The 22,461-nt window shown below is 36.0% G+C and overlaps 1 protein-coding gene across 34 annotated transcripts in view; it reads left to right on the top strand.

The window, feature by feature from the left end:
* The window catches only part of LOC127844416 (DNA topoisomerase I, mitochondrial-like), a 115,132-nt gene that overhangs the window by 58,695 nt on the left and 33,976 nt on the right, over positions 1 to 22,461 (top strand). For 2 of the 34 annotated variants that reach the window (XM_052374619.1, XM_052374611.1), the window contains exon 7: positions 644 to 770. The exons of 10 other annotated variants lie outside the window; for them this stretch is intronic. In XM_052374619.1, the coding sequence (XP_052230579.1) occupies positions 644 to 770 (127 nt within the window). Of the gene's footprint in view, positions 1 to 643; positions 771 to 1,499; positions 1,622 to 2,308; positions 2,432 to 2,585; positions 2,774 to 3,268; positions 3,333 to 3,856; positions 4,082 to 10,984; positions 11,124 to 11,729; positions 11,846 to 12,286; positions 12,402 to 12,920; positions 13,049 to 15,044; positions 15,140 to 16,004; positions 16,155 to 17,179; positions 18,509 to 22,461 lie in introns of those variants that run through there. 22 more of the 34 variants (XM_052374589.1, XM_052374610.1, XM_052374588.1 and 19 more) reach the window with 22 other exon arrangements.

The following is a 22,461-nucleotide window of genomic DNA, read 5'->3' as shown; positions in this document are numbered from 1 at the left end:
TCAAATGCAATATTCAGGGGTAAAAAAACTCAAAGATGTTTTGTCTCCTTTTTCGTGGTAACAATCAGAAGAAAATGACACAAGGCAGATTATTTGCAGGACTCATACTGCATACAAAAGTGAGATTTTTCTTCAACTGAAATCCCCGATAAATGATTTACGATTGCACTTTTGATGTTTATTTTTATACAGTGTCATCTCTTTTGTTGACATTTTATTGAGTCTTTCGCAAAAAATGTTTATATGCTTATTTTTTTGCTTTTAAGTTATAAATAATCAAAATCAATAATGTTTACCTTTTTAGTTCAGTTAGAAAAAACATGTTTCAAATTATTGTTTTTTATTTTATCAAGTGCAGCTACAAACGATAATAAGCTTAATTTTATCATAGACATAATATTTCATTGAGATCGAAAGTCAATATTAAAACCTACTATGATTTTTTGCAAGCATTCTCATATGACCAAAATTGAAATCGAGAACGTCCATGGAACTTTGTAGTCAAATAGGACTGATGCAGACTAAAAACCTAGGCCAATTTTCTTTCATAAAGAAGAAAAAGAAGTCGAAGACCGCTGCTAAGACGACCATACCCACGTCATCCCCTACTACGAAGAAAGCGGCCAAAGAGGAGCCCCAGGAGGTGTGGAAGTGGTGGGAGGAGGAGAAGGCAGAAGGCGGGGTCAAGTGGACATTCCTGGAACACAAGGGGCCTGTTTTTGCACCCGAATATGAGCCTCTTCCTGATGAAATCAAATTTTACTATGATGGTATGAGAATTGTTTCTCCAAAATTTGGGCTAAATGCATATGCATGAAGTGAGACACTTTTTCTCTACACTAGATTTTCTTTTAAAAGAGAATTCCTAAAAAGAAAAATTCCATAAAAGTGTTGTTGACTCCCTGATTGGCCTGTGAAGTCCGCACAGACTAAACAAGGACAACACTTTAAGCAAACACATCTCCTTAAAACTAAAATACCATTCAAAGCAAAAGTGTTCTCCCGATTGGCCTTTGCAGACTGCACAGGCTAATGTGGGATGGCTCATTATGCACGTGCATCAAGTCCAGTTCTCCCAGAAGACCTGTGTGATTGTGCAGGAGCTATTTTCACTCTTTTTGGGCATGGGATAGTGTCCTGTCCATGCGAACATTTTTGTTAAATGGAATCTTTTTTGGAAGAATTATCTGTGTGGTAAATGACCATAGAATTTGATATTGCCATAATATACTCAGCCTTTTTTTAAGGCATATTAAGGCACTTTTAAGCAAATTTAGGATAAAAAAATATGCGCAGGCTAATTAGGGACAACACTTTCTGCCCAAACAGGATTTTCTCCAAGAAAAAAATTTCATTAAAGGAAGAAATACAATAAAAGCAGAAGTGTTGTACTTGATTATCCTGTTCGGCTGGACAGACTTATATGGGGCAACACTTCACGCCCACACATTAAGCCCTATTTTCCTGGAATTAGGCTCACATTCACTTTCCTCTCACAGGCAAGGTGATGAGGCTGAGCGAAGAGACAGAGGAGGTGGCTACATTCTACGCTAAGATGTTGGACCACGATTACACTACCAAGGAGGTCTTTAACAATAACTTCTTTAAGGACTGGAGAAAGGTACAAGCCTCATCAGTGCATTTTTATCACCACTTTTAAATGGTGCCAGGTCTATTTGGATCGGGAAAATTGTTATATTTTGAATAAAACTGAAAATTTTATTGTGTTTTTTTTGCTAAAAAATACTTTCAAACTGAGATTTAACATGTTTTCAATATTACATTAAGGTTCAACTTATAGAATTGGATGAAAGATTAACTAAATGTGAAGATTTCATGAATAAAAAAGGTTGTTGTTTTTTCATTTAACAGATATTTTATGTCCCATTGAGGAAAAGTATATGCTTTTTTATTGGGAATGGGTCTTTGTAACAGCTCTGAATTAAAAAAACTCAACTTCACATTAATTGAAAAGACTTTGAAATTAGCAGAGTGATCAAGAAAGCCCAGTTTGGTTTATTATTTTTTGAGCTGCAGGAAATTATACAAACCCTTCTGTATGAAACTGAAAATCTAAGCCTGATTAAACTTTTATCAATGCATTCCTTGATTTTTGTGCATATTTCAGTTAATCAAAGATAAAGAGTTTTTTTAATGTATTAAATATTTTTCAACAAAATAAAAGTGCTACACAACATTGATATGTAAGTAGATTTGCTATAGATTTGCATTAGAAATAAGTGTTGATAGTTATCATAGACACAATGGCTGAAGATTATCATTAACTCAATTGTATTGTCTCTGACAGGTGATGACCCCCGAAGAGAAAAAGAAGATCAAAGACCTGAAGAAATGCAACTTCCGTGACATGTGCGAATACTTCAAGCAGGAGTCGGAGAAGAGAAAGAACAGGTCCAAGGAAGAGAAACTGGTAAGATATCAGCGGATGTTTGAACATGTTAAATTTATAAATTGTGTGCAGTCCAAATGGAATGTTTGTATGCTTTTGTATGTAGCGTATAGATATTATGATTTGTCATATTGCAAGGCACTTAAGTTATGTATTTTATTACTTAATTAAACAGAAACTCAAGGAGGAGAATGCAGCTAAACAGGAGGAGTACGGGTTCTGTATCATGGACAGCCATAGAGAGAAGATCGGCAACTTCCGCATTGAGCCTCCCAGTTTGTTCAGGGGGCGCGGTGAGCACCCAAAACAGGGCATGCTGAAACGCAGGGTGCAGCCTGAAGATGTCATCATCAACTGCAGCAAGTAAGGGTTGAAAGTGTTGTTACAACATCAGACTTCTGATGTTTTGCCTTTTGCTCTCAGAAGGCCATTTTCTATATTTTTAAACAGTCACGAATTTGCGCCATTTTTAATTAAAACTGAAAGTAAATTGGCATCAAACAAGAAGGATTGTTGGATTTTAAATAATCATTTACGGACTTAACAGTTGTTTGTTTCCCCCATCCCCCCTTTTCCTTGGGGAAATTTCAAAGATTTTGTGTAAATTCATTTTATAAAATTAGGATGACTGCAATTGATTCCTGGGAAAATTTGAGAAGTGTTTTGAAAGATCAGATTTTAAAACCTCTTTGAATACCGCACTGGCATTATTATTGGCATATTGCATTAGTGGCATTTTTTACAGCGATGTGTTTGCCTAGTTTTGATGGACTACCATCTTGAAAGTCATTTAATGTCATTGTCATTGAGATCTACACGTGATGTGTGTGTGGACATGGATTGTGTTTCTGCTTGCAGGGATTCCAAGATACCAGAACCACTGAAAGGACACAAGTGGAAAAAAGTCCAGCATGACAACAAGGTCTGTACATACATGGAGTTTTGGACTGAATCAATTTGTATATAAGCTGTGCTTTCGGAATACTGGGCTTAATTCATGTGTGTAAAGTATCGTCCCATATTAGCCTGTGCATTTCGCTAATCAGCAATGACACTTTTGGCTTAGTTGATTATTTTGTTTAAATGAAGTCTCTTCCTAGGGAAAATCGAGTTAAGGTGGAAAAAAATCATTCCAGATTATTAAGGGAGACCACTCATGAGCAAATGCATTAAGTCCAGTTTTCCCAGAACAAGGCTCATGTCATTATTAAAGATTGTATCATTATTGCATTGAAACACCAGTTTCTACTTTTTAAACTTTAATATAAGAAAGGTTTTTAATTACATTTTTGCTATGAAGAGACTTCCTTTAAACGAAAAATTGGATAAAAGCGGAAAGTGTTGTAAGGGATAAGCCTGTGCAGACTGCAGAGGCTAATCTGGGATGACACTTTACGCAGCTGCATCAAGTCCAGTTATCCCAGAACAAGACTCATTTATAACCAGGTCACATGGCTAGCCAGCTGGACAGAGAACATCCAGGGCCAGATCAAGTACATGATGTTGAATCCGTCGTCAAGACTCAAGGGCGAGATGGACTGGCAGAAGTATGAGACCGCGCGGTGTCTGCACAAGTGTGTGGACAAGATTCGAGCCAACTACCAGGAGGACTGGACGTCCAATGAGATGAGGGTCCGACAGCGCGCCGTTGCCATGTACTTGATTGATAAGGTATGAAGTGTTGTTGTTTGTTCACCATTTTAGGAAATGGACTGGGGCCCTTTGGATATGGAAAAGTCTTGTGGTTTTGACTAAAACTAGCAAGGGGGTGTTTTTTATTCTTGACAACAACAAATACATACAAGTTGAGAATGAAATTCTGGAATTAGATATTTTGGAAAATGTTTACATGTAATTTCGAGGTTTGGAATGGGCCTTGAAGCATAATCAGTCATGGTATGGGCTAAGCCTGTTCTTTGGTTTATATTTTCCCAAATATAACAATGTCAAAACCGGATCAAGGTTTTAAGTGTGATGTAAACTTGAATCGGCTATTTATGGATTAATTTCAAAACATGAAGTGTTGTTGCTCCTGTTTACATAATTACATTGGCATATAAACATCAATGGAAACCTTGAATCTTTTAATCTATGAAATGCTCAGGTGTTTCATTCTTTGCTTAAAGTTTTAAATAAAGTTTGCAAAATATGGACAGAATTTCTTCACATGTAAGTTAGAGCATTAATGCAAACTGCATTAAAATATTTCCAGACTACATGCTTGGTCTGGTAATAGTAATGAGTTAACCAGACCTTGGTCAATTGATAGTTTTGCACCCCAACCCTTTTACACTCAAATGCAAAGTAAACAATGGCTATATGCGCCCAGCATAAACCATAAAAGTCTACGAGTAACTCACTGTCTGTTCAGGTTTTATGCTGTTTGCTGATCATCAGTAAATAAGGGTTCGAAATGAAGCCTTTAAAACTTGAATCTATTCAGAAATATAATTAATTGAACAAGATGTTTTTAGGAACTTAATTCAGGTCACAGTGCGTATCTGAGTGGTAAAGGGTTAATGCATGTGCAATTTGCACAGGCTAATCTGGTACAACACTTTCTGCTTAAACTTAATTTTCCCAAAGAATACAAAAATAAAATAAAATTAGAAGTGTGGTCCCTGATTATGGACTGCATAGGCTAATCTGGGATGTCACTTAATGCAGATGCATTAAGTCCAGTTTTTAGCTCACCTGTCATGAAGTGACATGGTGAGCTTATGTGATCGTGTGATGTCCAGCGTCCGTTGTGTGTGCGTGCGTCTGTCTGTCAACAATTTGTTTGTGTAGACAGTAGAGGTCACAGTTTTCATCCAATCTTTATGAAATTTGGTCAGAATGTTTATCTTGATGAAATCTAGGTTGGGATTGTATAAGGGTCATCTGGGATCAAAAACTGGGTCACTAGGTCAAATAATTGAATAACTTTATGAAATTTGGTCAGAATGTTTATCTTGAAAAAAACCTGGATTGGGATTGTATTTGGGTCATCTGGGGTCAGAAACTAGGTCGCTAAGTCAAAACATAGAAAAACTTTGTGTAGACAGTAGAGGTCACAGTTTACATCAGATCTTAATGAAATATGGTCAGAATGTTTGTCTTGTATGTGTTTCCACCATCCCTACTTATATAAATTGGGCTATTCTCTCTCTTTCTCTTTCCTTTTAACACAAACAACAACAATATAATAATAATAATAATAATAATAATAATACAACATCAATATAGTAGTTTAACAGTACAAAACAATGTATGTGTGTTTCTATATGCATTTGAAATTTAAGTAGTCTACTTTTTGATGTAATTATCATTTTTTCTTTCAAATATTTCCTGTAATGAAATTCTCATTGTTTACATTATTCATAGTGAACCTAATGTCAAGGTCGTCCGCTGTGTAATATTTTATTCCAAAACGGATTGACCTACTTGTCTTTGCCAATAAGTAATTTCGGCCAAACAGCGCCATGTTTTAAAAAACAGTCAACCAATAGAAAATTTCCTCTTTTAGCATAGTTTTATATGCAAAGATTTTTGTGTTGAGTATCTCGTTTATATTAAACGCTTTTACTGTTATAAGTAAAGCTATTTTTAAATTATTAGATTTTTATTCAAGCACCGCACTAACACTGCTTAGTACCCTATTCAGCCCAGTAAAAGCGGGCTGACCATATGGCCATTTTCGACCGTTTTAACGCAGACTATCTATGTTAAGCAGTGTGCTCGGGCAATGGTTTTTAACCGAAGTCCCGAGGGTAAACAACCCCATAAGTCATGTTTGTTTTGTTAAAAGCTGGGTTGGGATTGTATTTGGGTCATCTGGGGTCAAAAACTAGGTCACTAGATCAAATCATAGAAAAACCTTGTGTATACAATAAAGGTCCAGTTTTCATCGGATCTTTATGAAATTTTGTCAGAATGTTTATCTTGATGAAATCTGGATTGGGATTGTATTTGGGTCATCTGGGGTCAGAAACTAGGTCACTATGTCAAATCATAGAAAAACCTTGTGTAGACAATAGAGGTCATAGTTTTCATCTGATCTTAATGAAATATGGTCAGAATGTTTATCTTGATAATATCTGATTTTGGATCGTATATGGGTCATCTGGGGTCAAAAATTAGGTCACCGGGCCAATTCTAGTAAACCCTTGTGTAGATGAAAGAGGTCAGTTTTCATCACGTCTTAATGAAATTTTGTCAGAATGTATTAATTGATGACATCTGGCTTGGGATTGTATATGGGTCATCTGAGGTCATATAGTAGGTCCTCTGGTCAAATCATAGTAAAACTTCCTGTAGACGATAGAGGTCACAGTTTATCAAAACTGAACTGTTACAAATTTTTACAGGATAATGCCTTAATTTGTGGTTAAAAATTCTGGTTTGTTATTAAATGAAGCAATATCTTTGAAACAATTTAACATTTAGTTACAACTTCACTGATTTATTGCTTATACTATCAAGCCTTCACTAAAGTCCAGTCTGCTCCCTTGGGACAGCTCTTATAATTATATTTCTATGTTAAAATTTGCTTAAGATCTATCTTGTTTGTCTTGTCTTGAAACTTAATACAATAAACAGATTAATAAATTTAATAAATTAACAAGTCACAAATTTGTTTTTTTAAGTACACTGTTGTACAAAAAAAAATCAAACTTGTACTATGATAATTTAGTGCACAGTATTTTTGAATTGCATGCATGTCCATAATTATATTTTAATTCAAATACCTGTTCAAATATAAAAAGGCGATACTGTACCTATTGTTAGTTGGCACAATTGCCTGCCATACATGATTTCCAATACTGATTTATTTAGGATAAAATTGAATGATACCTATGCCATTGCTAACGTGTAACTAAATCAGGCTTACATGTACCCAATTGCTTACTATGAGTACAAACAAAATTGAAAGAAATATTATATTGAAACATTAAACTTACAATCATTATGTCAAACAATAGCCAACTTCCACAACTCTTTCACAGTTCTGATTTGAAATTTCAAAAAAAAGTAATTCAGGTTAAAATCTCAACTGATACTATCATCTCTGAATCACTCCAATAAGTTATTTGAATTTCAAAATAAACACAATTTTGGCTAAATTTCACCAACTGAAATTGGCTTATAGTATGGTGAATGCTGAACAAGCGGGCGGGCCGGCAAGAAGATATTTTGTAACACTTTTCTCTGCTTCTGTTGAAGGAAATGATTTCATATTTGGTTTTTGGTTTTATTATGATGTCTTGAAGTGTGCATCCCCATTTAACAGTTAACGTACATCTACTTCCTGTAACACGAGCCAATTTACAATTTTTTCTGTGTTGGAAAGTGAGCAATTTTTCATAACTCTTTTCTCTGCATCTACTGAACTGAATGATTTCATATTTGGTTTTTAGTTTGGATTTCTCATAATGGCATGTACACATCTCTCCTTTTCACAGGCAGCCCAAGGACTTAATTTTGATACCGGTAAACAAAATCCGACCATTTCTGTCTTTGACCTATTTATGTATTGCACATAACATTTAATCATTTTAATGTATAGCAAATTCCATTTACACTTCCTAAAAAACAAACAGAACATATCATAACATGTCTATATAACAACTTTTTGTATGTCCCCCACCACTATAGGGGGGGGGGACATATTGTTTTTGCCCTGTCTGTTGGTTTGTTTGTTGGTTTGTTGGTTTGGGTTAAACTTTTACATTTGCCATTAACTTTGCAATATTGAAAATAGCAACTTGATATTTGGCATGCATGTGTATCTCATGGAGCTGCACATTTTGAGTGGTGAAAGGTCAAGGTCATCCATCAAGGTCAAATATATGGGTCAAAATCGCTCATTCAATATACATTAAAGCAATATTGAAGATAGCAACTATATATTTGGCATGCATGTGTATCTGATGGAGCTGCACATTTTGAGTGGTGGAAGTTCAAGGTCAAGGTCATCCTTCAAGGTCAAAGGTATAAAAAAATTAAAATGTTAAAAGCGGCGTTCTCATGAAGCTGCACATTTTGAGTGGTGGAAGTTCAAGGTCAAGGTCATCCTTCAAGGTCAAAGGTCAAAATAAAATAAAAAATTATTTAAAAGCGGCGCAATAGGGGGCATTGTGTTTCTGACAAACACATCTCTTGTTAGCTCACCTGAGCGATAGCTCGAGGTGAGCTATTGTGATCACTCAGCGTCCGGCGTCCGTCCGTCCGTATACAAATTTGTAAACATCTTCTTCTACTAAACCATTGAGCCAATTTCAACTAAATTTCATGTGGAGCATCCCTAGGTCATGGGACAAAAGAATTGTTAAAAAAAATTTGATCACATAACCAAGATGGCCGCCATGACCATATATGGTAAAAACCTTAAAAAATCTTCTTGTCAGAAACCGCTCATCAGATTTTCAAAAAATTTCACAGGGATGACCTTAGAGGGCTCCCCTGAAAAAGTTGTTCAAAGAAATTTGATTCGTCAAAAAACATGGCCGCAGGAGCTCGTTGAACTTTGCATGTTTATTCGTTTTTGCCTATTTTGTGAAAACTTTCAAAAATCTTCCACATTTTTTGTCCGATCCTTTCCAAATTTGCACAGTGTCTTTATATCAATGAGGACACGAACCCTACAAAAAATGAGCATTATTGGTCCATGAAGTACAGAATTACCTCCCCTTGAATTGAGAAAATGGTGTTTATGCAATAAAGTCCAAATTTTTCATCCAATTCTTTCCAAACTTGTAAGGATTTAGCATGGTTCAAACAAGGGAAACAACTACGGTTTATGCATGTTCTTTTTATTACAGATTTGCCTCCCTTTAATTCATTCAAAATCTCATTTTACAGCAGAGATTCCAAATCTGACCTGTAAATGAGCCCCATATTTACTGCTGGTGCTATGTTACCTTTTCCCATTTGATCATTCTTAAGTATTGGTCTTGTAATGCTGCTACTGCTACTGCTACTGCTTCTACTACTACTACTACTACTTCTACTACTACTACTACTACTACTACTTCTACTACTACTACTACTACTACTACTACTTCTACTACTACTACCACTACTACTACTACTACTACTACTACTACTACTACTACTACTACTACTACTACTACTACTACTACTACTACTACTACTACTACTACTACTACTACTACTAGTACTACTACTACTAGTACTACTACCACCACCACCACCACCACCACCACCACCACGTCTACTATTACTACTTCTACTACTACTGCCACTACTACTACTACTTTTACCACTACTACTACTACTACTACTACTACCACTACTACTACTACTACTACTAATACTACTACTTCTACTACTACTTCTACTACTACTACTACTACTACTTCTACTACTTCTACTACTACTACTACTACTACTACTACTACAACTACTATTACTACTACTACTACTACTACTACTACTACTACTACTACTACTACTACTACTACTACTACTACTACTACTACACCACCACCACCACCACCACCATTCACAGTGACAAAAAACGTATTCACACAATGGCTGCTACTACAACTTATAGCCCATATAGGGGGGCATGCATGTTTTACAAACAGCCCTTGTTTCTATGGGATTTTAACCACAACTGTTCATGTTTATCTCCGACACATATTTTTAGGTCACCTGTCATGAAGTGACACAGTGAGCTTATGTGATCGTGTGATGTCCGGTGTCCGTTGTGCGTGCCTGCGTGTGTCCGTGCGTCCGTCCGTCAACAATTTGTTTGTGTAGACAGTAGAGGTCACAGTTTGCATCCAATCTTGATGAAATTTGGTCAAAATGTTTATCTTGATGAAATCCGGTTTGGGATTGTATTTGGGTCATCTGGGGTCAAAAACAAGGTCACTAGGTCAAATAATAGAACAACCTTCTGTAGACAATAGAGGTCACAGTTTTCATCCAATCTTTATGAAATTTGGTCAGAATGTTTATCTTGATGAAATCTTGGTTGGGATTTTATTTGGGTCATCTGGGGTCAAAAACTAGGTCACTAGGTCAAATAATAGAAAAACCTTGTGTAGACATTAGAGATCACAGTTTTCATCCAACCTTTATGAAATTTGGTCAGAATTCTTGATGAAATCTGGGTGGGATTGTATTTGGGTCATCTGGGGTAAAAATCTAGGTCAAATAAATAGAAAAACCTTGTGTTGACAATAGAGGTCACAGTTTTCATCCAATATTTATGAACTGTGGTCAGAATGTTTATCTTGATGAAATCTGGATTGGGATTGTATTTGGGTCATCTAGAGTCAGGAACTAGGTCACTAGGTCAAATCATAGAAAAACATTGTGTAGACAATAGAGGTCATAGTTTTCATCTGATCTTAATGAGTCAGGTGAGCGATTCAGGGCCATCATGGCCCTCTTGTTTTTTTTTAGCTATGGTCCTGAAATTTGGCCTATTTGTACTTCATGATATAGCTAGCCATAGTCTGATAGAATTTAAGTTGATGTAGCAAGGTTAGTCAGGTGAGCCATTCAGGGCCATCATGGCCCTCTTTTTTCATACAAAGGTGGATGTTCTGCTGTTTGCAGCTTGCACTGAGAGCAGGTAATGAGAAAGAGGAGGGAGAGACTGCGGACACAGTGGGCTGCTGTAGCCTGCGCGAGGAGCACATCAGCCTGCACAATGAGAAGGACGGCAAATCTAATGTGGTAGAGTTTGACTTCTTAGGTAAGAACATTGGCATAGGACATGAGAGCTACAATGTTTCATCTGTGCTCATTGCACTTAATGGCTTGTGAGTTAAATAAGGACAAGCTGGTGTATTTGAAGACTGCTTTCCATTTAAAGATAAATGAAATAAGCACTTCTAATATGCAAGATGACAATATTAAATGATCTGATTATAATTTTGAACCTGTTATGTATTTATGTGGTAATCACTTTTAGATAATATAGATTGCTCATTGCAAGTTTATACACAATACAACACGGTTGTGTTGTTGATCCTAATGTTTGTCTCGGAGACCTTCAGCTGTGTTGTCAGACAAGTTGTCTTATTTAACAGAGTACTAGATACAACTAAAAGTTTAAACTCCTCAGATATTCTTAAAGAATTAATTTCACTAAATTGTAAAATTAATGAGGAACATATTGTTCGTTGTAAAATCATAATCAAATGCTCTCATTAGAATTAAATGGTTTATATGTGAACAATGCTTGTTGATTGTATATTATTTTAGACTAGTTTAATCGTGATTGAAATTGGTGTATTTATCTACTTGATAGCCTGTGTTTGGCCCCCCATTTTAGACTCCCCTGTCGTGTGTGTTTCAGGTAAGGATTGCATCCGATACCAGAACGTGGTGCCAGTAGAGGAGCAGGTCTTCAAAAACCTGCAGATATTCATGGAGAACAAGGCACCTGGTGACGACCTCTTTGATAGACTCAATGTATGCAACTGAAGTATTTATAAATAGATACAAATGTATATAAATATACTGTATAATGTGCAATTGAGCCACGCTCTAAGAGAACCAGGCTTTTTGCACGAGTGTTAATTGTTGCCCCAGATCTGCAGTATGCAGTATGCACAGGCTAATTAGGGACAACACTTTCCACCTAACCTGGATAATTTTGTATTTATAAGACTTTCTTTGAATAGAAAATTCCATAAATGCAGGAAGCGCACCGCCTAATCTGGGACAATGCTTTTCTCAAAATCATTAAGCTCCATTTTTGCAAAGTGCGACTCAACAGACATCTAGCTGAGCATACATTGCAATTACTATTTTGCAAGACGTCATAATGCCAAGTGTTATTTTGACCCTCTGTAATTTATGCCTGAGAATCCATTCAGTTAGGTTGCATGTGTGTGTGTGTGTGTTTTCTAGACGACCATTCTGAACAAGCACCTGCAAGAGCTGATGGAGGGACTGACTGCCAAGGTGATCCGTACGTACAACGCCTCCCGTACCCTTCAGGAACAGCTTGACCTTATGACCAATGGTACGGCCAGGGGCAATGTGGCCCTGTGTATTGGGCTGTGGTTTGAGCAGTCAAAAATTAAGACTCGTTTTAGGAGAACTGGGCACATCCCTTAAAAAAAAAATCTGTAAAAGCAAAAAGTTTCCTATCTAATTATCCTGCGCTAAGTGCACAGGCTAATCTGAGGTGGCTCTTTGCACATGCATCAAGCACAGTTGTGCGAGAAATATCTCTTATATTTTATAATGTAACTCCTTAATTAATAAAAGTTTTAGTAAATACACAATGTAATGTAATTTGAAGAATGTCTCCTGATATTATTAATAAAGCAGCTGAATGCAAAAATGAGTCTTTGGTCATGTGCGGCCAGCATAGCTCCAGACAAGCTTGTGCAAATTCTGTTCAGGAGCTACCGTGTCAAGTCATGCAAGGTTTCGGTGTCTAATAAACTGACAGAGTAGCTGGTAGGTTCACACTAGACTGTGTGGACGCAGTTCAATTGACCAGAAGAATGAGTATGTTGTGTGTTCCCATTTCCAGATGATGATGCTGTGCCTGCCAAGATGCTGTCCTACAACCGGGCCAATTGGGCTGTTGCCATCCTGTGTAACCATCAACGTGCGGCACCCAAGAACTTCAGCAAACAGATGGAAAACTTGATGTCCAAGGTGAGTAGAAAACATGGTGTCCAAGGTGAGTAGACAAACTTGATGTCCGAGGTGAGTAGAAAACCTGATGTCCAAGGTGAGTAGAAAACATTATGTCAAAGGTGAGTAGAAAACATGCACAATGTGAGTAGAAACCATTATGCTAAAGGTGAGTAGAAAACATGATGACCAAGGTGAGTAGAAAACATTATGTCCAAGGTGAGTAGAAAACATGATGTCCAAGGTGAGAAGAAAACATTATGTCCAAGGTGAGTAGAAAACATGATGTCCAAGGTGAGTAGAAAACATGATGACCAAGGTGAGTAGAAAACATGATGACCAAGGTGAGTAGAAAACATGATGTCCAAGGTGAGTAGAAAACATGCTGTCCAAGGTGAGTAGAAAACATTATGTCCAAGATGAGTAGAAAACATAATGTACAAGGTGAGTAGACAACTTGATGTCCAAGGTGAGTAGAAAACATTATGTCCAAGGTGAGTAGAAAATATTATGTCCAAGGTGAGTAGAAAACATAATGCTCAAGGTGAGTAGACAACTTGATGTCCAAGGTGAGTAGAAAACACGATGTCCAAGGTGAGTAGAAAACATTATGTCCAAGGTGAGTAGAAAACATAATGCTCAAGGTGAGTAGACAACTTGATGTCCAAGTTGAGTAGAAAACACGATGTCCAAGGTGAGTAGAAAACACGATGTCCAAGGTGAGTAGAAAACATAATGTCCAAGGTGAGTAGAAAACATTATTTTCAAGGTGAGTAGTAAACATAATGCTCAAGGTGAGTAGACAACTTGATGTCCAAGGTGAGTAGAAAACATGATGTCCAAGGTGAGTAGAAAACATTATGTCCAAGGTGAGTAGAAAACATAATGCTCAAGGTGAGTAGACAACTTGATGTCCAAGGTGAGTAGAAAACATGATGTCTAAGGTGAGTAGAAAACATGATGTCCAAGGTGAGTAGAAAACATGATGTCCAAGGTGAGTAGAAAACATAATGCTCAAGATGGGTAGACAACTTGATGTCCAAGGTGAGTAGAAAACATGATGTCCAAGGTGAGTAGAAAACATGATGTCCAAGGTGAGTAGAAAACATGATGTCCAACGTGAGTGGAAAACATGACCAAGGTGAGAAGAAAACATGATGTCCAAGGTGAGTAGAAAACATGATGACCAAGGTGAGTAGAAAACATGATGTCCAAGGTGAGTAGAAAACATTATGTCCAAGGTGAGTAGAAAATATAACGTCCAAGGTGAGTAGAAAACATTATGTCCAAGATGAGTAGAAAACATTATGCTCAAGGTGAGAAGACAACTTGATGTCCAAGGTGAATAGAAAACATTATGTCCAAGGTGAGTAGAAAACATTATGTCCAAGGTGTGTACGGTAGAAAACATTATGCCTATGGTAAGTAGAAAACATGCTGTCCAAAGTGAGAACTGTACACTGTTGTTAACTTTGTTGTCGCATTGGGACTTATATCAAAATTGTTGAGGCTTAAAATTCTTTTTAATTTAACAACCCATTTCTTTTGATTATTTTATGATAATTGGGAAAGCTTTTCAGGTAAAATGATTTGTCGAATTTAAAATAAAAACTGTTTGCATAAGATATTTATTAAGCTTGTAGTGTAGTAGTTTGTGAAGAAAAGCGATACACTTTTCTTGTTAGAAACGCTTACATATTAATGAATTGACATTTGTAGTATCATTGAAAATCAAAGCATTATTGATTCTGTGTTGTGGATGATTTTAAAGATAATGTAAAATTTATAGATAAATACTGAAACTTGACAATCTGAGCCTCGTTCTGGGATATCTGGGCTAAATGCATGTGGGTAAAGTGTCATTCCAGGTTAGCCTGTACACACTGCACAGGCTTATCAGGGATGACACTTTCTGCTTAAACTTGATTTTTGCTAAGGAAAGACTTCCATTAATACCATTAAAGTAAAGTGTCATGCCTAATTAGCCTGTGCATTAAGCCCTGTTTTTTGTTAACAGATCAAGGACAAGCGTGGTCAGGTGAAGGAGGCCAAGAAACAACTGAAGGAAGCCAAGGCAGCTTTCAAGTCTGAGAAGACACAGAAAAACAAAATGTAAGTCTTCATGCAAATGCATTCATTCATGTTTGTATCACGGCAGGACGGGCATGCAATCAAATGATTGCAACATAAGCGTTTTTTTTTTATATAGGAGATAGATGTCAACTATGATCTGAAATGAAAACATTAAGAAGTGTTGTGCTCCAGAAAACATTAAACAATTATCCAGTTAATTGACCACTCGCCAGCTGTCAATCAAACTCACGTAATAATCAATCAGATTTCATTTAGTGCTGCCACATGGTTCGACAAACAAAGACTGTCGGAGTAATTGAACAAGTGTCTTATGAAAACACAACTTAGTGAGCGGAGCGATGGCGTATTTGGCGACTGGTCAATTGTATTTTAATGTACTGTTCTATAAATCAAGTAGGGTAGCATTGTTGGTAGTTTTCCATTCTAAATAGATGAAGATTTGCTGGTAAAAACTAGCTCAAGGGATTTAAATAGATTGTTACAACCAGGAGTTAAATTACCTTTTGCATGAAAATGTTGGATCAGAGTAATAATCAGGGTTCAAAATACGAAAGCACAAAGTTATGTAGTTTGTGCATGCCAGTTAAATTCTGATAATGTTTCATAGTATACATTTAAGTCAAATACAACACCATTTAAATGAGTTAATGTTATTGATTTAGCTTAGTAGTAAAATTTGCAGTAAACGAATGCAAGGAAGATAATTTGCAGGAGTCAAAAGTGAGAACATTGAAATATGCTTGCATCAAAAAGCAAGCTTCTTCTTCAATTGAAATCCCTGTTGCTTATGTTGTAAATTAAATATTTATGTGCATAAATATAAAAAAACTTCCAAGCTTATACTTGCTTTTTGACACATACTTTTATCCCTCCCACCCTGCAGGGTCCACGAGAAAAAGAAGATGGCATACAAGCGTCTAGAGGAGCAGTTGACAAAGCTTGAGGTACAGGCCACAAACAAGGAAGAGAACAAGGAGATAGCCCTCGGCACCTCCAAGCTCAACTACCTCGACCCAAGGATCTCCGTTGCATGGTATGTGAATGTGTTTGAGTTTAAACCAATATACTTAACGCACATACTCCCCCACCCCCTTGCGAGGAGATAGCCCTTGGTCCATAGCACAACTACCTCCACCCAAGGATCTCTTTTGCATAGTACATTTTTCTGGTTAGAATTTTTTCCCATAACCCATCAGTAAGGAATGAAATCTGGGATACATGTATTGCACTTCCTGTTCATGACAGATTATAGATTCAAATATTTTCGGGGGACCTCAAACTCTCATGGGGAGTTTAAACACACTTAAAACTGGGTCCAACTTCTGATGCTTTTTATAATTTTGTTCAGGAATGGTTATCTGAGCAAAGCTGTTTTATAGTACAAGGTGCGCAAACGTACAGATATCTGCTGGGCTAAATTTTTTGTAAATCTCCTTCTACTGGCAAAAATTGTGAGCAGTGTGAATTCCAACTTGCAAAATTATACATTTTCTTCTGTTTTCTGTCAAAAATTAAAGTTTGAAAACAAAGGATCTCCAATACATGATACATAGGAAAAGATGTTGAACATACTGTCTTGATATCTGGATTTTATTTCATGACTTTGCATTCCCTGATAATCAAGAATAATCACAATATCTATTACCAAAAGCAAAATCTTGCCAATATTGACAATAAATGTTTTTAAAAATATTTATCAACCACACTAATTTGCCTTTTTTTGAGAAGTACATATAAATGTATTTTGTGAATCGTGGACATGCCCCAATCAAGTAATGCATAGTAGTGTGTGCATCCCGCACCCGTCATATTTATTTATGACGATTAGAAAACTAGTCCTAATTATCAATTAATTTATTTTTCAATTGAATAAAACAAGTACACTTGATGTAACAGAAATAATTTAAAAGTGAATGTGAAGAAATGTTAGTTGCTTATAAGTTCACCAGCTATCAGTATTTTTGCTTGCATATTGCAAGTGGAAATTTAATCTCTGAGCAGACTTACTTGTATCAGAGATATGGGATGAAAATGCAAGACTATGTTGGCCTTTTTCAGGTGCAAGAAGTGGGAGGTGCCCATAGAAAAGGTGTACAACAAAACTCAGAGAGAGAAGTTCAGATGGGCAATAGACATGGCAACTGCAGACTTCAGATTTTAACGCTGGTTTTAACTAGGGAATTAAATTAACTTTCATTTTGTATCTGTGTTTCATGTGGGTTTTTTTCAAGCCAGCATTATTTGTTACTGTGGTTTGAAAACTGATGTAATCACATTATCTCAAGATGTTAACCCGTGTGTACTTTTCTGATCAACCTTTTTATGAGAGCTTTGTGATGTTTTCTTTTCAAAAAACAATCATGGACAATGCCTTAGATCTTTCAAACATCTGTGGTATTAAAATGTTAATTTATTTTTTGTATTACATAGCATGTATTTGTAGTGATGCATATGCTTGCTTACAGATATTGTAACTGAATTGTAATTGTAAAAATAAAACGCTTCACTTAATATATAATTAACTATTATACCTTTTTTAAACAAATCGGTCTGTTAAGGCAGAAAAATAAACATGTTGGTGCAAAAATTCATGTAACAATGAACTGTAAGTGTTGATTGTAGATATCTGTACACTTTATGATATATGTAAGTACATGTACTAAGGAAATGTATTTTGTATTGCAAATTCATTGAACTAATTTATATTGAATTCATTTAAATCTATGTGTTATTGTATATTTTATTTAATTATTTATTGATGGAATGCATTAACTATCCTTCAAACATGTTTGTAACTCACAGTGCTTGTATAAGCATGAAAATATTGTTATTTAACATAGACAATTAACTATTTTTGATGTAGTTTGTCTACTGTAGACTTTTTAAGTCTACATCTTCAATGATCTCTTGTCCATTTATAAGTCCTGTATAACATGATCTTCTGTTTTATTGAGTATGCTATTGCTGTACCTAAACGTGTTGGCTCTTCAATAAAGTACTGATATTTGTGTTGTTAATAATTACCATACCAGGGAATAAATATTCATGCCATTGTTCAATAATTTTAAGGTAAAACATTTTTTCAAAATCATTAATCATACGTTTCATTCATTCATCATTAAAAATCATGAACAATTCATTCATCATATTGTATGTCATGAACAATTAATTCATTATTCAATTGTATCATATTATTTTTATGCATTTTAATTGTTGACGTTTTAGATGCCTTGTAAATATGGTCATGTATCACACTTTTGCGTTTAGGTTTCGAAAAATGCTCATAACTTCTATGTCGCTTCAGATGTAACCTTCATATTTGGTATGCATGTGTATATGGACAAGGCCTTTCCATACGCAAACAAATTCGACCCCTTTGACCTTTACCTTGAACTTTGGGTCCGCGTTAGGTTTTGAAATCTGCGTTTAGGTTTCGAAAAAGCTTTTTTCAGGGGTATACCAGTATGTCTTCCAATGGAGACAGCTCTTGTTCAAAGACTTGCTCTGTCTAGAAATCTCTGTCAAAAGTTTATAAAATTGCTGCAACATATCCATAGGGTGCAACCTAAAATCTTCCATTGTTGGTCTGCATTGTGACATGATTGATGTCAAATATTTTTGTATTTTATTATCACTCAATGATACAGTTGACAAATGGATTGGGTATTCTCAAAGTACAGATGTGTTGATCATTTATGAATGAATTCTTTCACTGTTATAACTGCATTTGTTGTATGTGTTCATCTTAAGTGAAATGCGTGTATTGCATGCCTGCATGGAAGTATGTTAAATGTTGGGTAAGTATGTTGGAGACTGAGGTTACTGTTTACCATACAGGAACACAATACTGTTAGCACGTGTTTAACAAAATGCTGTAAGATTTTATTTAAAGGGTTGTTTTAAATTATTAAAAAATCATGATTAAATAAAATGTTCTATTTACGTTTTTTAGCCAAGTTTATTTACTATTTGTATTTGCAAGAGTTGTGGTTATTGTACTTTCTCAGTTGGATAGATTGTACTCTTGTGTGAAAAATACTTAAGAAATTCCAAGGTTTGAAAGTTTATAGCTCATTCACGCATTTCCAAAATTTGAATGGTTGGTTAGTATGCCCCCAGTATCTACAGATCGGCTAGTCCATTCATTTTCCTGTCCATCAATATGACAATAACCCAAAATAACATCTAATTCTTCCTACATAGATCTGGTACTTTAATTGTTGTCTTGGAACTTTTACAACACACCCACATCTCCTGAACTCATTTTTTACCGTGACATTGACCTACTTTTGGACTAATCCAGGTCTAAAATTTCTTGCTTAACCCTAATGATGCTATTGTCTTATATCGATATCGCAGTCTACAAAGCTTTGATAGTCCTATGGATGTTATCTGCAAACAATCTAAACACACCCACATCATCTGACATTATTTTGACCTTTAAATTGATCTACTTTTGGACTTTATCAAAAGGGACTGACAAATCAATAATGGCCAGGCTTTAACTGAGAGCATTGGGGTTTATTGAACCCATCATTTTGTTTTATATGTATGATTAAGTGTCATAAGATCAAGTGACAAATACAAGAAATTAAACAAATATTTGTGTTTGTAATTTATGACCCTATCAGTGAGCATAATCTATGTTCATTATCATCCCAACCGTATCAAACCCTATTGCGTCCAGCCATTTCATAAAACGAAGCACTCTGAACTTTTGATACTGGCACATTTTGCTGCTGGTATAGACCTGATCTACCTCCATCTATGATTCTTTTATGGGACGCACCATCTGCAACAAACGAAAGTTTACATTGAATAATGTTTGGTTGCTAGTAATGCACTGTTAATGAATTGCAGGGGAATTGCATCTGTGCAGTTATTTTGAAATTCTTTTATACAAGATGATCAAGCTTGAACTGTATTTTGCCCACACAGTGGTTGGGAGACATAGAATAGATTGTTGGTGGGTTAATCATTTGATGACCTATTTATGCCTGGCCCATTATTATGAAATCAATAGTGGCAAATCATGTCGCATACGAACAAGCTCTTTTGCTCTAAGACAAGGTCACACAGAGATTTCAAAGGTCACATGTTTGGAACTTTTTTTATCGAAAGAGTATGTATTTTAATTTGGTACATATTTTCGCCATACTTAAACGATACTTAGCCATAATTGAGCCAGTTAAGGGATTTCCGTAAATTTTGAACACCAGAAGTCAACATGGCCCAAGGCTTTAAAATATTAGGGGTCAAATTTAACATGCTTGGGGTCAAATACCCGAGTATCCTGAAATTTGTTCCTTTATGAGTGTTTACCATTTTGTAAAATCTTATTTATAAGTATGATGGTGAAAAGCATGATTTGTAGCATAAAAGATCATTTCTTGTCCTTAAAGGGATCTTTTCACGCTTTGGTAAATTGACAAAATTGAAAAAAGTTGTTTCAGATTCGTAATTTTTCGTTTTAGTTATGATATTTGTGAGGAAACAGTAATACTGAACATTAACCATGCTCTAATATAGCCATTATATGCATCTTTTGACGATTTTAAAACCTAAAAATTATAAAGCGTTGCAACGCGAAACGATTGAATAATTTGGAGAGTTCTGTTTTATGTCGTTAAATTTTGTGAAACTACGAAGATTGCTTATATAAGGTATAAAATACGTCAAGAATGTGTACTCGGCGGAATAGCTCAGTAGGCTAGAGCGTTTTTACTTCAGGACTCTGGCAGGACTCCAGGGGTCACTGGTTCGAAACCTGCCCCGGGCAATGTTCTTTTCCTTTTTTTAATTTTTTTCTTGATTTTTTACTGGAGCTTTTACGATCCAATGTTTACATTTATCAATATAAAGCATTAAATGAATAAGTTAAAAAAATGCCAAAATCTGTGAAAAGGCCCCTTTAAAAGAGTTGGATTATGGAAAGCAAATGTGTCAAAATGATGCAAGGCTATTGTTTTGCTGGAGTCAAAAATGAGAAAATTGCAATTTGCTTGCATCAAAACGCAAGATTCTGCTTCATTTGAAATCCCCTCAGTTTCAGGTCTCGAGGCTCAAGGGCATTCTTTTTTAAAGTTAAAATCGGTTTTTATGTCAACTTTTTAGCTCACCTGATTGCCCAGGTGAGCTTTTGTGACCGGTCTTTGTCCGTCCGTTCGTCCGTCCTGCACATTTGGTTTGTAAACACTCTAGAGGCCACATTTCCTGTCCGATCTTCATGAAACTTGGTCAGAAGATTTGTCCCAATGATATCTCGATAAAGTTCGAAACTGGGCCATGCTGGGTCAAAAACTAGGTCAAAAAAATAAAAACCTTGTAAACACTGTAGAAGTCACATTTCATGCCCAATCTTTATGTAACTTTGTCAAAATGTTTGCCTTAATGATATGTTGGTCGAGTTCAAAAGTGGTTCCGGCCCGTTGAAAAACATGGCCGCCTGTGGGCGGAGCAGTTTTCCTTATTTGGCTATGAAATTTGGTCAGAACATTTGTTTCCTTGATATGAGAGTTGAGTTTGAAAATGGTTCCGGTCAGTTGACTAACATGGCTGCCAGGGGGAGGGGGCAGTTTTCCTTATTTAGCTATAGAGAAACCTTGTAAACACTCACAATTTTTGCCCAATCATCATGAAAGTTGGGCAAAACATTGATTTTATTGATATCTCGGACGAGTTTGAAAATGGTCCAGATCGGTGAAAAAACATGGCCGCCAGTGGGCGGGGCATTTTTCTCTATATGCATATAGTGAAAACATGTGAACACTCTAGAAGTCACATTTTTGGCTCAATCTTCATTAAATTTGGTCAGAACATTTGTTTCCTTGATATGAGAGTTGAGTTCGAAAATGGTTCCGGTCAGTTGAAAAACATGGCTGCCGGGGGGCAGTTTTCCTTATTTGGCTATAGAGAAACCTTGTAAACACTCTAGAAGTCTCAATTTTTGCCCAATCATCAGGAAAGTTGGTCAAAACATTGGTTTTATTGATATCTCGGACGAGTTTGAAAATGGTCCAGATCGGTGAAAAAACATGGCCGCCAGTGGGCGGGGCATTTTTCTCTATTTGTATATAGTGAAAACATGTGGACACTCTAGAAGTCACATTTTTGGCCCAATTTTCATGAAATTTTGTCAGAACATTTGTTTCCTTGATATAAGAGTTGAGTTCGAAAATGGTTCCGGTCAGTTGAATAACATGGCTGCCTGGGGCAGTTTTCTGATATGTATATAGTAAAAAAAGCGTGTGAACAGTCTAGAAATCACATTGTTTGCCCAATCATCATGAAACTTGATACAAAGATTGGTTTTATATATATCACATAATTAATGCCATAAT

This window comes from Dreissena polymorpha, chromosome 9 (genome assembly GCF_020536995.1).
Source record: "Dreissena polymorpha isolate Duluth1 chromosome 9, UMN_Dpol_1.0, whole genome shotgun sequence".
NCBI classification, from domain to species: domain Eukaryota; kingdom Metazoa; phylum Mollusca; class Bivalvia; order Myida; family Dreissenidae; genus Dreissena; species Dreissena polymorpha.
This window is presented reverse-complemented; position numbering and strand designations above follow the sequence as displayed.